This window comes from Parasteatoda tepidariorum, chromosome 4, assembly GCF_982258835.1.
Source record: "Parasteatoda tepidariorum strain Cologne lab strain chromosome 4, Ptep-v5.0, whole genome shotgun sequence".
In the NCBI taxonomy this organism is placed as follows: domain Eukaryota; kingdom Metazoa; phylum Arthropoda; class Arachnida; order Araneae; family Theridiidae; genus Parasteatoda; species Parasteatoda tepidariorum.
In genome coordinates, this window is record NC_141758.1 from 103,654,800 (window position 1) to 103,672,637 (window position 17,838).

The 17,838-nt window shown below is 28.8% G+C and overlaps 1 protein-coding gene across 6 annotated transcripts in view; it reads right to left on the reverse strand.

The window, feature by feature from the left end:
• Window positions 1-577: 577 nt before the first annotated feature.
• LOC107449085 (uncharacterized) overlaps window positions 578-17,838 on the reverse strand; it is a 35,075-nt gene continuing 17,814 nt past the window's right edge. For all 6 annotated transcript variants that reach the window (XM_087161852.1, XM_087161850.1, XM_087161854.1 and 3 more), the window contains exons 4-5: window positions 13,658-14,883; window positions 578-4,782 (exon numbers count right to left, since the gene is read on the reverse strand). In XM_087161852.1, coding sequence (XP_087017978.1) covers window positions 4,607-4,782; window positions 13,658-14,883 — 1,402 coding nt within the window. In that variant the 3' untranslated portion in view covers window positions 578-4,606. The remainder of the gene's footprint in view (window positions 4,783-13,657; window positions 14,884-17,838) is intronic.

The following is a 17,838-nucleotide window of genomic DNA, read 5'->3' on the forward strand; positions in this document are numbered from 1 at the left end:
TGAGAAAGTCATTTAAATGGTTGCCTTAATTTTTTCTTCTGACAATCTAACGGATTTTGATGTTTTTTCTTATCTTAACTTGTGAATCCCCAAAAGTGTATTTTTTCGCAATCATTTTTAACAAGGATTTTAAAATATTTATAAAGAGAGGGCGATAATGTGGCCAATGCATGAATATATAAAACCTTTATATTTAATATATTTTTAACAGTGTGTTTTGAAAAAATTAATATATGGTAACATATTATTTAAATAGATCAAAATTATTATAATTTAATTTATTAAATAATATTTTTATAAAATATGATAATTAGTTTCATACATAGAGTAATTATTACAATATCATTTTTATATATAAAAATAAATTCATAATTAAATTTCATTGTTTCACTATAACAATGCAATTTTAAACAAAAATATAATCTATAACTGTCATTAGATCACATTAAAATACTTGAAACAATGTATTCACACAATTTTTTTTTATCCTATTTAAATATATGAACCAGCATAATATTGAATACACTTATATGAAAAATGTTTCACTAAACCTTGAAAAATTATGGTTTTGTTAAAAAAAAAAAAAAAAAATTCACATAATAAATAGACATAAAACCAGTTATCACCAAACTGTAATTGAATCTCGCCGTTCCACCATGGCAATGTAATTTTTAAAAATATATTAACTATTTGTAAATCTAATTATAACATTCTCGGTATAATAGATATGGTGTTAAACAATTTTCATTTCTTGTTTAAATATTATGTATAGCGCACCAAAAAGAAAAAGACCACCCTGGATCAAGTGATCGGATCCACACATTCTAGGACTCAATCTTAATGATAGGAGAAAGGATTTCAAATATGCTTATTAATTAGTGCAGACAATATTTTAAGTAACGAAATCAGACGCAAAAATCTTTTTCTGAATAAACATACTTTTTTTTTGATGGATTCTTCAATTCTTTTAAAAAGTTCTTGAAATATAGCGAAATACGCAAAAAGTAAAATTAACATTAAAGGGTCCTAACTTTAAACCGCTCTCCTGATCAAACTATGGAGACCATATTACCCAGATTTTATCTACCCCCAATATTTTGGGGATCAAAAATCCAAATCCGTTGAAAAAAAAGGTATGTTTATTCAGAGAAAATGTTTTTATGTCAGGTTTTGTAATTTAAAATATCGTCTGCACTAATTAATTAGCCTGTTAGATGTTACCCTCTTGAACCATCGAGTCCTAAAACGTGAAGATAGGATCACGAGATCAAAAGTTATTCGGGTGGGTCTATTTGGCGCACTGTACATAAACCAGCAAAATATTGCAATGCATTCAAAATATGAACAAGGTTAAAAATACATAAAAATGTTTCTCAAATCTTAAAGAAATACAAGTAGTTTGCTTAAATAATTTTAATACAGTACAGAACCCGTTATCCGGAAAACCAAAAAAACGGAATGAAATTCGATAAATTTTCCCGCCATTTAAAAAAAAAAATTTTTTTTTTCTTTCTTTTCCTCATAAGATTTTAGGATTTTTCTTTTTTGAAAGATGTTTACCTTACCATCATTTTGGATATAATCATTAGTGTATTACTTAAGTTTTTTTTTTTTTTTTTTAGTTTGGTTTAACAATAAGAAAAACTGCTTTTTGTAGCGATTCAGAAAACCGGAAAAATCAATAGCGATGGTACCAATCGTTCCGGATAATCGGTCCCCTATTGTACAATAAATAGTAAACATAATAGAAGCAGTTATTACTAAATTGCATGAGCTAAATTGAGTGATACTTTCCTGTTTGCTGCACTATTTTTCTATAAGAGATGTAATATTTTATAATACTTTTCTTATATTATGGAACTTTTTATTAAACATATTACTTGAAAAATATGCCTGACATTAAAAACTGAGGGTTTATTTTTAAATTACTTTGAAAAAATATCTTCACAAAATAGAAAGAAAAAAAATATATATTTTTTTTAAATCTGAAATCTGACTTTTTTGTAATTACACTCTAAAATTTCCTAGAAACTAGTATCTAATTTTGGCAGCCAAAACTAAAATCCTGTTGAAAGATTAATAAAAACAAATATCTACAAATGTATTACATAAAATTTATTTCAATTTTCTGATTTACTTAGTGATAAAAAGTAATGTATACAAAAAAAAGTTTAATAACTATTATAATCATAATGAACTTTAATTATAAAACACAAAAAAGAATGCAGCAATATGCAAAATACAGAATGCACTACATAAAGCATCCTAGCATTAGGATATAATTAAGTAATGCTATCAAAAGACAAACATACCAAAATATTTGAACTAAAATATCTAATATTCGAATATAACTCAATAAAACATGTTATTTTGTATAGTTTATGTAAAGTATTGCAAGCTGTTTGCCTCCTGTTGTCACTCTTTCATACACAAAAACCAATCTAAAATTTTATTTACTTCCTTGAAATTTGAATTCACACTTATTCTGATTGAAATAACTACGCAAGTCTTAGCAGAAATGTGCAACTAATTGAATGCAATACATTGACCACGCATTATATGGTCATTTCTGATCCGATAATCTTATAAAGCAATAAACTGTTCTCCTGGTTAAATGACCGGTTGTGGTAGAAATAGGTATACGACAAGTATTAATCGAAACAAAATACAAAAAAAAATAATAATAATAGAATATTAACTTAATATAATTGTTAGAAAAAGTCATGAAGTCAAATGTGCAAAAACGATAAGATAATAAGCGCATTTTCGGTGCAAAAGTTCTTAAACGGTCATTTGACTGGTTATGGTATGTATAGTGTTAATGGATTAATTTCAAGTTAATAATAATAATACTTTCAATGAGAAATTTGAGCTTAATGTTTTTTGATAATTTCATTTATATTTGGTCATAAAAAGGACAATGAGTTTCTTTTACATTGTTATTTTTTTTTGTGATTCCTTGTTAATTATTAACCCTTTGATGGTTATGAACGAGTTTGGCTCACAATCGAATCGTTCTTCATAATGCGCGCAAACGAGTTCCGCTCGGGAGCAAGATTTTGACCGAAAGGAGCACTACTTGCGTAGTGCTCCCCAATGCGCACTGACGGGCTGAGCTAGTTCACCATTATTATTCTGCATTGATTGTAACAAACGAATCCTACTTGCGAAATGTAGTTAGTTTTACTGTTTACAGATGGCAGTATGGGTTCCATGAATTTCTTTTCATAATGAAAGAGGAATTTTTTTTTTTACCTTGTTCTTTTTATACATATTTTGGCACGTTTTTTAAAGTAAAATGGCTCAAAAGCAAAAGTTAGATAATTATAAGGATGATTATGATTGTTGAAGATTTTTAGGTAATGACTGTAATTTTTTTATAGCGAGTACAAAAAGATTTTTATTTAATTACTGTTTTTAAATGCTTCATAAAGTTTTACATTAGTTGTATTTATTTAGTCCTATCAATTTAATATTTGTCTTATATTTATAATTAACTATTATTATTTATGTAATTGATTATAATAATTTATAATTAACTATTATTATTTATGTAATTGATTATAATAATTTACTATTTAATAATTATTTTAAAGTACATAAAAACTGTTATTTATGTACTACAAATACTTTAAGAAATTTTTAAAAGGCGTGAGGCGTGCTATCTACGGCATCGCCAGAGAAGGGTGAAATTTTCGGAAGAACGGTTCGAGAAAACGGCTGCCACTTTCTACTACTGTTTACTCGTAATACTGCGCGAATTAAATGAATGAAAACTGCTCATTTCCCTAACCGTCAAAGGGTTAATTGTCAGCTTGTTTTTTTTTTTTTTTTTTGTTAGTCATCCTTTGTTAATTTGTTTTAGAAATATTATTTGAATAGCTTATTTTAATTGTTAGCCTTTATTTCCTTTTGTAAGTAAATATTTAGATTGCTTTTTTTTGTTAATAATTTTAACAAGTCATTAAATTTCCAACTTATTTTAACATTGTCAGAGACAGGACTATCACCGACAAAGATGTTCACTCCGTTTAAGTGTGGAAAAATTATAGAAAGTATACATATACTTTTTTTTTTTTAACTTTACTTGTACCTAATAAAAAAGGCATTATAATTTTTACTATATCATTTCTAAAATTTGGCGTCACACTTTAAGAATTAAATGGCACACAAAAATGCCGTGTCACATTGGTTGAGAATCATTGAGTTAAGGCTATACATTTTGCTTGCTATTATTTTGCAATCCTGAAAATTATAAACACTTTTTAAAATGATAAAAAATCTACTATAAAATATTTTTTTGTGACCAAAATCATAAAAGAACATAGAGACTTAAAAATATAAATATGCAATAATAATATTAAATCAAAATAAAGTTTTTATATTTCCAGTAGCAATGGTTTTGTATGTGACTTGTTTTACAGGTATCTTGTTATTAATATAAGAAAAATGCTGATGCTTGATTTCGAAACCCTTTCTTGATTCCACTGAGGCACAATTATCTAAGCATGAAAGATTTATATAGTTTAATTTATAGAATTTTAAATGATTAAATTTGCCTTATATCTTTGATTGCCAATGGCAATAGGAAATTTTATGCCCTGAATTAAGTGGACAGGAACCTTGCATAAAATGGGAAGATTGTTGAAGGTGACTTTTCAGTTGCAACTGTATGGCACCGTTGCTTTTGAATGATGTAATTCAATGATTTGATATCACGAGACTTTAGGGGATCTTCAAACTCAGGATCCCATTTTCCAATGTTGGGCAAGCTTTTTCCCTCTGCAAAATAAAAAGAATACCAAGATGAAAAACAAGTTATAATTAATTTTAATATAGAGGCAGATGCTGATATTGACATAATATGATCAACTGGAACAAATATGTTATTTATGTTTATAAATTTTGGCAAATCTGTGTTACACTTTCAAAACAGCAATTGTATGACAACAGACTTGATTGTTAAGTAGCAAATTGAAAAAACAAGAATTTAATAGTGGAAAAATAAATTATAGCGCTTCAGCCAGGCAAGCGAAGTCGCCAAATTTAGACAGGCGCAAAATAAAATTAAGCAAATGTCATTTATTGGATGTATACAATTATTACATTGTTTTGTATATTAATGAACGTTTTCTGTTTTGGGTTACGCCATTTTGTTTAGGTCACTTATGGAAGAAGTCCTAAAACATAGCAAAAAAAAAAATAATAGTAATAATAATAACCCATTTGTAGGATTTGCTTGCTCTTGGCTAACCAAAAAGTATCCTAACTTTTTAATTTGTTTCTCCATTACCACACATTAATCATAGTTTTCAATAATAGATGTGTTATGACTATATATTTAATAGTCACTTTTCTTTAAAAAAAAATAAAAACCAGAGACACCACATTCACTTAAACATGTAAAAAAATTTAATATAGTTTTAGAGTATATTTTATTGTAATTTGCTTCATTCTTATTATTGTAATTAAAAAATTCTACAGATTTTTATGAAATGAATCTCTACGGTAATGGTGATGTGAAAACACGTCACCATTTAAATAGTCATAGAAAACTAAATCTCAACCTAGTGCAAATATAGCATCAGCATTATAAGTTTGTGTTCTTTTCCAATAAATGTTGAAATCCAGATAGTCCCAAAAAATATGAAATGGAAAAAAAAAATATGTTTCAAAGTAAAGTGGTATAAAAAATTTGCATTTGCAAATGATAGAACAAGAATATAAACTTGCTTCCTGTCATGTACAAGTATTTTATAGATAACATTGTTATCTATACTTGTGACTTGTATACTTGTATGTAGACTTGTGAAAAACCTTGAAGACTTGGACACAGTAACATAAAATTTCTATAATTTGTTACAACAAATTCAATTTCTTAGAAACCTCATTTACTAGTTCAATTAAAAGAGAAATATTTTAAAAATGAAACATAAAATATTTAGCTTGCTAAAGAAAGTTTTAAATTTCAGTACTTCTCGGATTATCCTGTCGACCTGTACTTTGGGATTATCCAGAGCCGTTTTTATGTTTATAGGGGCCCTGGGCCTGTCATTATCTGGGGCCCCTTATGAGTAAATTTTAAGAATAAAATTTAACTTTGAATAATTTTTAAAAATTATTTTATTTTAAGAGTAAAAATCATATAAATTAATTATAAAAGCTTATATACATTATTTTTATATAAAATTTAAGGTAACGATCCTTTTCGCGCTTTTTGAGAAGCGAATCTTCCACCACATCATCAAAATCAATTTCCTGTAAGACATACAGTTTGCTTTGCAGCTCAAAATCTGTAAGACTTAGAAACATCAAACCATGAAGGTGTGTAGAAAATATGCGAGGAGTTAGAAAGAATACAAGAAAATACAGTTTGATTATTAATTTTTTTTTTATAATCGTTGAAAAACTGGCTCAATTTTGAGCCAATGTTTAACTACGTAGCCTTGAAATTTTTGAACCAATCCAGAAGACAAAGAAACTCCTGGATCAGTTCCCAGACGTATTAAATTGTTATGAGAACTAGGAGGAGTTTATGACCCCGACAGATTTAATATGCACCAGTCACCGTTTAATACATGGGTATTATTCAGCCTGCTGTATTCGAACTCCCATTCTCGTGAGTATGAGTCCATAGCCCTACCAACCAAGCTATCGTAACCAAGTTATTAGTTTATTTTATAACAGTCATTGAACAGCCCACCCAATTTCAAATTTAGGACTACTAATGTTCAACTCCGTATCCTTGTAATTTTGAACCCAATCCATCATACTAGAGAACTCCAGGATCAAGTATTGAAATAAATTTTTGCCTTCTTGGAGGACGTTTTGATGGAACTAACCCTCATTTGCGTTACATAGAGAGGAAGAACACAAGTACCTCCCACGGTTAGCTTGATGGCAAAGGGACTCTAACTTATGATCCACTTACCACTGAGGATATTTCACGTCAGCACTGTGGTCGGTAAAAGCTGGGTGTGAAATTCATATCGACCAGCCATGACTGGGATTCGAACTCGGTGCACCTCATTCAGAGGAGAATGCTCTATCCTATGAGTCTATCTTCATTGAGTAATTCAATCGTAATTTTTGTAGAAAAAAAAATGGAAATAAACCGTTTTTCCTCTTAATCTGCAATGAATGCAGAAGCAACCACGAGGGTTAGTGAGCAAAATGAACAGGGAGCGGAGTCTTCTAGTTTTTTTAAATAATTGTTTAATTATTAGTTTTTAAAACGCATACTTAAAAAAAAATAAGAAAAAACATTTTTCAGTATTAATAAATAATAATTAAAGACTGTCATCAGCTGGAATAGAACCCACGACCTCACAGTTTTGTGTTAGATTTCATAATCATCAGCCCCCAAATATACACACCTGCCCTGCGGATATTTTTTTAATTATTTTTTTTAAAATTTAATAAATTAAGTCATTTGGATACTTGACATTCTAGAAAAATGCTTTCCAAATTACCATTTTTAACGTTTATAACAAGTATCTTCAGTTCATTTAGAAGTAAACCATAATTCGGCTATCTTATTCATTTTCATCTTAGGTACATACACCAAAAACTAGACTGGATATAACACAAGAACTGCAAATTTAACTGTCGGATTTAAAACTTTATTTAAGATTGATAATGATAAAACGATGAAAAATCTACATTCCTCTAATTAAATATTTTAAAAATAGTCTGCGTTTAGGTTATAATGTTCGTAATTACCTTAATAAACTTTAATCGAACTGTCGGGGTTCCGCCGATAGATGACATTTAATATATCAATGGAACACATTAAAGCTTTATATCAATTAGCAATTAGTTTTAGAATTCAATTATAAATTAATTATTTTTATTATAGAATGAAACGTTTTAAAAGACAAATATTTGTTAATGTTTAATATTTAATCAAAGAAAAAACATAACCTGTATTGAAATTCAACGAATAGCCCCTGATAAATTTTGTGTCGAAATTTTTTTTTTAATTCAAACCTGATTGATTTCTGGATTTTAGAAGCACCTAGTTTTACTATTCAATCAAATTGGTTTCGATGTCTTTCATCCCACCTGTCTCACTAGTGATTCAGCACATTTTGATATAATTTTTGTTTCGTTCTTACTTAATATTAATTTGTTTGCGACAATTATTTTTTTAATACATTTTTGCGAGAAGTTTAAAAATATAATATTGAGGGCATTAACTTAATTATTATTATTATTATTCTTTGTATGCTTCTTTTACTTATATCATCCACACCGACAAGCAATTGTCTGCTCTAAATACTGTGATAATGTAAAATGAGATAGCCAAACAAAACGTAAGGAGTTATTTAAATTCATGTTCAAAAGTATTAATTGTTTTTTCTTTAATTGACAATTTCTGTCATCTTTCAGACATTTAAAACTGCAGCATATCACATGAAAGTATTAAATATATCACACAATAAAGTAAAATAAAAGAGAATTCTGATCCTTAGGAACAGATATTAAATAGTCTCATGATCGAATAAAGGAGCATAATTACCTTTTAAACAAATATTTTTTTTTTACATTTAAAACTAAAAATTTGCTTATTTTTAAATAAAATAATTAATACTCAAATTGTTTAAAAGATGATATGACAAGGAAGTTTTTTATTTTATTCAGTCATCTATTTATATATTTTTTTTTCATTTTTTTTATTTTATTAAATTAAATGCACATGTTTAAAATAAAAACAAAACTGTCAAAATTTCATATATAGCTTCGATTTGCAATTTTAAGAAATTGTTTCGACTTTGATTTTAAAATTTAAAAGCCTTATTAATTAAAAAATTGAGAAGCCTTATTAACTTTAAACACATAATAACAACAAAAATCAAGGAGTTAAAAATAGGAACAAATATGATCAATAAACAATAAAATCATAAGCTAACTAAATAAGTTAATTTAGTGCACGAAATATAATATTACAAGTTAAACATATTTCATATTTAAGGGAAACATGGAAAATTTGGTCATGCAGGAGTTTTAAACAATTTTTTTCTTGTGTTCAAACATTTGTTTAGCTGATGATCATTTGATTTCAATGCTCTATTAAACAAAATCTATGTTGTTTCTGTCTATTAGCAGTAAGTAAAATTTAAATAGAATTACATTTTTTATCTCAATTTCATCCAGAACTGACCAAATGAAGAGTTTTGGCAGACAGGCCAGTTAAAGAGGGAATTGAATAGTGGCCCGCCATTTAAATAAATAAACAAAAAAAATTCACAATGTATATATAAAAAACTGAGCAAACCTTTCACGTTTTCTCTAACCACAACCAAAATTGATATAATAAAAACATTTGCTTACCGCCAACGTGAAAGATTTATGTCTTCTTAATATCCTACGAAAATTTGAGATAAAAATTCCAATTCACGGATTCTCTTACGATTATTTTGAAAAATAACAAAATAAAATCAACTACAAAAATTAAGTAAATTAAACAATTAGGCTAGTTGAAACATTTAGGACGATTCAATGAAAAAAAAAAGCTTTTACAATAAATTAGAAAAAAATATCTAAATTTTCTAAGAAAGAAAATTTAGAATTGAAGGAGGCCCAATTTAACAGGCACTATGGAAATCTCAAGACAGAGTGACCCAAAGGAATTCTAACAAGACCCTACCCCTATTTACAGCCCTAGAAACTTTTTCTTCCTAGAAATTTATGAGCAGAAATTAGACAAAAGGGTGTTTCTGTGGATATCTGATATTTCCGAAGTTAGGAAAAAAGAGCCCCAAGGCAAAATAAAGAAGCTAAAAACATTTTCTCATAGTGTAAAGTGAGAAGGCTATTTGACAACTCTGTCTGTGGGTGGTAGCTATGAAGGTGGGGATATTTTCATTAGTGGAAAGAGCGTTTTATTGCTCTTTTAGTTAGAAAAGTGAAGAGTAACAATTATTTTATATTTGTAAACACTTCAATTAGATTTTGAAAAGCATCCGACAATGTAAGATGGGGCCCTCTTAAGTTATAAATAATAAATGAGTTGGAATTAAAAAAAACAAAAAAAAACAATTAATGCAATGAGATTTTAGACTTTTCGGGGGCCCCATTCGAACTCGGGGCACTGGGCCAGGGCCCGCCGGGCCCATCCTTAAAAACGGCTCTGGGATTATCCCATCGACGCTTGCTAAAATGTGCAAATCTTTAGGCGCCATCATGATGAAAAGCAATTTCCAAAATTCTAGCTTTAAATGTATCAAATCTTGAATCTAACTTTATATATTATTATAAATCATTTCTCCGACCAAAAATCCTTTTTGGAGCAAAAAGCTTTTTAAACGCAACAAGCAAGTCATTATCTTTGTGTCAGGGTTTGAAAAAACCCAACCCGCCTGGGTTGTATTGAAAAAACCCGGGGAAAATTGGGTTTTATTTGAAAAAACCCAGGGAAAAGTGGGTTTTTTCATTTAGTGCTCATAAATTTTACTGTGAAAATATTTTTTTTTATTAAATAGTGTTGTATAAGTAAGCACTATAATTTCATCTGACTTTTACCTGTAATAAAATTAAACTGGAATAAATATTTAATGGTCTTCCATGTTTTTACAATACGATTAATGGAAAGTGAAATTAAAATTATGTATAATTATAAAGAGTATCAGTTACTTGTCCCTTTTTTCCAATATTTAGATAAATATATGCATTTTTAGATACATTTTAACTTTATAGTTTCAAAAAACAAATTAATCTTAAAATTATAAAAAAAGCATAGATAAAAAGTTATAGCTTATTTTTTTAAAATCAGAAAATAAAACTTTAAATTTGTTTATTGTTGTTTAATGTATCAATTAATAGAAATTTTTTTTGTTTGCTTTCAATATTTTTAAACATGATTAAAAGAAACAAAATAAATTGTATTCAAATGAAATCTTAAAAATAATATTTAAAAAATCTTGAAAGTAATATTTTAATTTTTAATTGTTTTTTAATTGTGATAAACTTCCTCCAAATAGTTAAAAATTGTCAGCAGATGTTAAGAGTTAACTTTAAAAAAAGGTCCATTTTTTCCTTTATTATTATTATCATACAACAGATTCAAAGTGTCTACATTTCTCTCTTGGATGGTGATACACTTTTATGAGTTTTGTAACTTTATCTATTCCTAATCTATTTCGAAGTTTACTCTGCACCAAACCGAAAGTTGAAAAGTATCTTTCGATAGAGACAGAGGATGCTGGTGTTGAGTGAAAAAAAAAAAGAATTGACAGAAATTTTGTGGAAGCTAGGTACTTTATTTATTTACTTATTTAGTTTTTTTTGCTATGATTTTCCACTATTTTTTTGATGAAAACTGTTGAATAACAGTGTCAAGCATCATTGATTTTGGAAAGTATTCAGGATCGGAAATTTTGAATGCCATAACACGTGGCAGAAATTCTGGATGGTGCTTAGAAAGACAGTTTTCTGCTAATTGGTCCTGCTCCTCATTTAAAAATTGTCCCCTTGTTTCGGGATCCAGGATGCATATGCTAATAAATGATGTGGCTGAGCAGCCTGATTGAATCTTTTTACAAAATGTTTATGGGGTTCTAATTCATCACACGATAGTAAGTTTATTCATATTTCAACAACTTCTGAAATTGAAATGTTTTCTGATTGAAGCTTTTTTAGAGCTTCATAAACAATTGATATCTGTTTTTCTCAATTGATAGTTTATTGGTAAAGCCCAACATTATTTGATATTTTTGACATATTATTATTAGATTCATTTTGATGTTCAAGAACAATCTCTTCATATTTATGGTAATTATTGGCAAAAGTTTTACGCGCTTACAATATGAATTCCACCTAGTGTCATTGGGTCATCAAGCAGTTTTTTTCATTTGCCCATCCATGTGCTTGATGCACGTTTCTAAAATATTTGTTAACTTCAACAATGTGTCCAATTATAGTATTAGGAGATACTTCTTTTTGAACCAAATTTTAAAAAAAAAAAAAAAAAAAAAACAATTTGTGAAAAAAACCACCAAGTGGGTTTTTTCAAAGTGGGCCCACTTGGGGAACCCTGGTTATATGTATTCTATATTAAGTTTAAATAATGCATTATCACTATTATCACATATTTGAATCTTCTTTACTGTTAAGTACATTATGTTTCATAATTTTTTAACTCAAGAATTATAAAATATAAATGCAGTAATATAAAAGAAACAAGTTTATTAATCTTTTTGTTTTCACACACATTTATTTATTATATTTATTAAACATATGGATATTACCTATTATAAAATTATAATCTGTAAATATTTATAATCAGTAAAAGATAAAATTTCATCTGACTTGAGTTAAATAAAAAACTGAAATAAATATTTAATGGTCTTACATGTTTTTATAATAAGATTAATAGAAAGTGAAATTAAAACTACGTTTAATTATAAAGAGTATCAGTTACTTGTCCCATTTGTTTTCAAAGAATTAACCCTAGGAAAATGATTTCATTTTTAGATAAATAATTTTAAAAAATTCTCTTATAAAAAGTTTTAGCTTCTTTTTTTTTTAAAGGCAGAAAATAAAACTGTTTAAATTTGTTAATGTATCACTAGGTAAAAAAAGAAAAAAATTGTTTCTTTTCAATTTTTTTAAACATATGAATTAATAATAATAACTTGTTTATTAATATATAAAGCATGCAACTATATTCGAAAAATTGATCTTTTCAGACTATATTATTTAAATTATTATTTGATTTAATATCATTAAAATATTACTTTTTGAAAAAAAACCACTTAAAGTTTTCAATAGTACCTACTATAAAACTATATGAAGATTCGAGTTTCTTTTACTTTACTAATATTAAAAACTTAATCATATAAATCATGCAACTCTATTTGACAAATTTATGCTTCACAATAAATTATATAAAAGTAAATGCAAAACAATAAGTTTTAGTAAAACAAAAAAAAAAGTTTTTGAAAAAACCCACTTATCGTTCCAAATGGGTTTTTTCAAGGTGGGCCCACCCAATAAAACCCGGGCGGGTTTTTTCAAAGTGGGGCCACTTGGCGAACCCTGCTTTGTGTAAAATATGCCACTGCATTCTCTTCAGTATTAGGCAAATCCCAAATTTGAATCATTTTACAACGGAGTAATAAAAAAAAACTATATTTCAACACACTAAAGAAAACTAACTCAAGGACAGTAAATAGGATAAAATTTGCGATTATTGGCGAAGAAGCCAACTTACAATATATGGGGTACAATACACCTTGACAATAGTATCGGATTTGGCGAAAATGTTCGATGGGATAATTCCAAAGTATGAAAATGGTCAGTGGAATAATCCAAAAGTGCCAAAATTTCTAATAAATTTTGTAAATAAAATTAATGAATGTAATAAATAAATCAAATTGGTGAACCGCAATATCCGAGCTTTTTAGCATTTCCCTGAAATTGAAAATAGTGGTGTTATAGAGAGGCAATGATTACTAGTACCTTTGGCTCAACAGTTAAAATTATAGTAGTGTAAAACACACTATCTTTAGATCATTCCTAAGGATAAATGCCACACTGTTACCAATAGTCCACTAGTTAACAATCAAATCAAAATCATGTTAACTAAACTAAAAAAAATAATTTCATAGCAAAAATATATAATGGACTAAGATTTATTTCAGAAACTTTATCTTACCTGGCAACAAGTATGCTTTCACAATTTTCTTTTTCTTGATTTTTTCCAAGTGCAATGGGGGCTCCAAGAACTCCCATGATATTCCTGGTTCTGGATCTTCTACTTCTAAAACTGAATTATTGCTTTGCCCCCTCTCTGTCATCTCAATTGCGGATGAAGTGTCATTTGAAGCCTCAATTTGGAGTTGTACAGATGAATTATCACTAGATGAAGTGACTGCATCATCCTTGGTATCCATGGTTACATCATCTGTATTATCAGCTGATGATTGTAATGAAATATCATTAGGTAGAATTTCCGCTTCTGTATCCATTGCAAGGTCTGTCATTGTCTCTTTATCAGCTGATGGCATTAATATTGTGCAGCAACTAGCTGAACTGGTATCTATTGCAAGGTCTGTCATTGTCTCTTTATCAGCTGTTATGTAGCAATTAACTGGACCATTATCAACAGTAATTGTTGCATTAGTACCAACATTAACTGCAGGAACTGTTTCCTCAGTGGAAGTAGAAATTGAAGCTGTACTAGATGCATTATAATTAGAACTATCTGAATTTCTGCTTGATGAATTATTTATGGCGTAAGGCATCTCTGGAGTACCATCACCCAACATAGCACTTGCAGGTGTTTCAGTGGGTTTCATATAACTGCGTGAATTTGCATTAGCTGGTAATTCAGATGATTCTTGTAGATTAATTTTCATAAAAATATTGAAGCATTCGACTTCATCGAAAAACTCTTTGTGATCACTGACAAGCATTGCAAATTCTTTTGAATTTAAAGCCGTAAAATTAAAGAAAGGTAAAAAAGGACTTATAACTTTGCTGGGAATATTTATATTCTGCAACGAGCAATAGGATTTTGCCCACTTAAATACCCAAGTCAGCAAATCATTCTCAGAAGAAAGCCATAATGATGGAAGTTGAAGCAAAGTTTCAACCATAGTTGGCGTAACGGAGGTAATATCTTGTGAATTTAATATTTCCTCTGTTTCAGATTGTAAGACTTTGAAACATTGCCCTTTCAAACAATCTGAATTTATCAAAACTGCAGCATCCAATAATTCAAATACATTATTTTTATTAGGAGATGAAGAATTTAAAATTTCACAGCAATGAGTTTTGAGTCTTTGCACTCGATATTTGCAGGCAGCTTCGTATATGCTTAAGACAAATTTAACATCATTTTTACTTTCTTCAAGCTCCTTTTTAGAACCGTACAGATAGCTGAAAGAAAGAAGAAAAAAAACATCTTTTACAACAGGAATCCTTATACTAAGTTTAAACAAAAATGATTGAAATAACAGTTCTCACAATGAAACTATAGTTCGCTCCACCTCCTCAGACGCAGAGTTGATTTCAGTGCAGGAGTAAGAGGAGAAACATAAACCGCACTTGAAATTGAGACAACGCTTAATGCAAACCAAACACAAACAGTAAATTCTTTTTCAGTAATTTACTTTACTTTATCATCTGCTATTATTGCTTTCATTACTCCAGCTAATTAAATAGATTTGAAATTTAAAAACTGTTGTTTTCCCAGCAAAATATCTCAAAAAAGGACAAACTATTCACTTAAAAGAGAGAAATATTATCAAATTTAGGAAATTAAATGCAATTGTTAAAAAAATGCACATAAAGATTGCAAAATAAATATTTTTATCATATGATTGCCAAATAGCAACCTTGTCCAGAATTGTTCACACCCTTCTCCCAAAAATAGCGAAATAGTATTGTCGGATACCAGGTGATGAAGGCATAGCCAAGAGACAACTTCTGGCTAGCGAGCTATACATGATTAGACATAAAAATATCAGTGAAAAAGACGAAATGGGGTGAGAGATACACAGATGTGTGGCGTAACTACTTATATTAAACATTAATTCACTGGTATATGGGTGATTCTCACGAAACATGACAATTCAGACCAAAAAATTTCTTCAAATTTAAAGTCTTCAAAATAATCTAAAAATTTTTTTGTATACTTCTTTAGCTACACTTTTTAATATCTTATAGACATCAGTGTAGTTTATTGACATTTGCTCGAGAAAAAAAAATAAAATAGAAATTCACCAAATCTGGAATGCCAGGAAAATGACATATTTGCTTAGAAGTTTAAAAAACAGTCATTTTAAGTTAATAGTAAGTAACTCAACTTACGCCTTTATGTTAGATGGACCATAAATTGTTTAAATTAATTCTTTTTATCCACTGTAGAAAGAAACAAAAAAAATTTTGTTGCTGATATGTACAGAATAAAATTGTGTACAATAATCAATCAATAAATAAATAAATAACTTTGATTACATCCAAGCATATTACAATCATACACAAACTTGGTATTAGGTTAATAGTTGCTTTCCCTCTTTACAGTATTAGCAGTTAAAAAGAATTTCTGGTAACACTTTAATGTCCTGGCATTCGTAAGCCAGGATAATGACAAATTCGCCATTTTATAGCATATAACTTTAATTTAATATTTTGGCCGAAGACATTTATATTCTGCAGAAAACAACAGCATTTCTTAAAATAACTCAGATAAATCTATGTAGTTTTTGTTATTAATGATTTCAAGAAGCCAGGAAAATGACAGCATAAAAACCTACTCACATTGAAAAAATTTTTGAAATAGATTTTGAGCCAGAAAATTGGCTCTTTATTCATGCAACAAGACATGTTCAGATAGGAGGGTATTTAATCAATCTATTAAACATAAGATATTGATTCCTGGCGCTATCTATTTTGGTTATAAATCACTAAATAAAAGTAGCCAGGAAAATGACTGATTTTCATGGGACAAACAAATTATTGACAGAAAAAAAAAATTTTAAACGAAGTTTTAATAAACAATACCCCCTGCATATATTCTAGAAATGCTTACATAGGATAAGATAAATAAAATTAGATTTTGAAAAATGTATGGGAAGTTTTGAAGCTAGTTATTATAGGAAATATTGTTTGGGACATGCCAGGAAAATGACATTTTGATATTCAATTAAACTTTTTAAGTATACAAAACAGTCAATGCTAGTGCAAAGTCACTTTAAAATGCTAACAGCAATACTATTCATTAATTATTTTTAAAAAAAAGTTCTTTTAGTATTATAGTATTAGATCTTGGAGCAAGGGACAGTGAATTGTCGTGTTTCGTGAGAATCACCCATATAAGACATGCTAACTTGATTCAATCATGAGGTACCTTTTGATTGATGAAGATTGGCATGGTCGTTAACTCCGCCGCCACATTGGTGAGCCGGACGTGATTTGAACACGCAGTAACGCCCACTTCGCAAAATAACTTGACGGTAACGCCTACTTCGATGGATAGTCCACATTGAACAGTTGACTTGCTACTTGTGACTGCAAAATGCAACACAGAAGCAACAACGAAAGCTACGACGTGATGTTAATACACCTCTCACATTCAGCACTCAACGAACAGCTCTCCCGGTCTTTCACAAGTACAGCAACTAGTGGTATCCGTCCATTGAATTCTATCCCTGATAAAATTCTGGTGGGGGAGTATTGTGGCGTAACTACCACTATGAATATTAAACATCAATTCACTGGTATATAAGACATGCTAACTTGATTCAATCATGAGGTACCTTTTGATAGATGAAGGTTGGCATGGTCGTTAACTCCGCCCCCACAGATGTAATGTAATCTTATTTATAAGTCCATTAAAAAATATTATCTACAAATGTTGCCTTAACTGTATCAGGGTTGCCTCTCCAGAGAACAAGGAAAGCCTGAATACAAAGGATTTAAAAATCACCATAAATAACAGGTAATTTTTAGTTTTTCTTTACAAACAGGAAAAATACAGAAAATTTTGTATCTTATTTTCGTCTTTTAAAAAATGGTGACCACTCAAAGCGTAATCTATAGGATATTTAAGGATGATATTTCAGCTATACTAAACTATTGTACATTTATTATAGCAGTATTTAAGTATGTTCAATTGTTCCTTTTTTTCCCTCTAAGTTTTTAAAGCAATTAAAACTGCTCACACAAGAGCTCAGTAATTGTTTTTTTTCTTCTTAATATATTGTGTATAATATGTACAGGGAATTTTTTTTCACCAGATTTCAGTGGTAACCCTGTTTATTTATAGACTTTATCAAGGGCGCCAGCAGAATAATATAAAAGGGGGTGCAACCCTCTAGCAAACCAGTAACC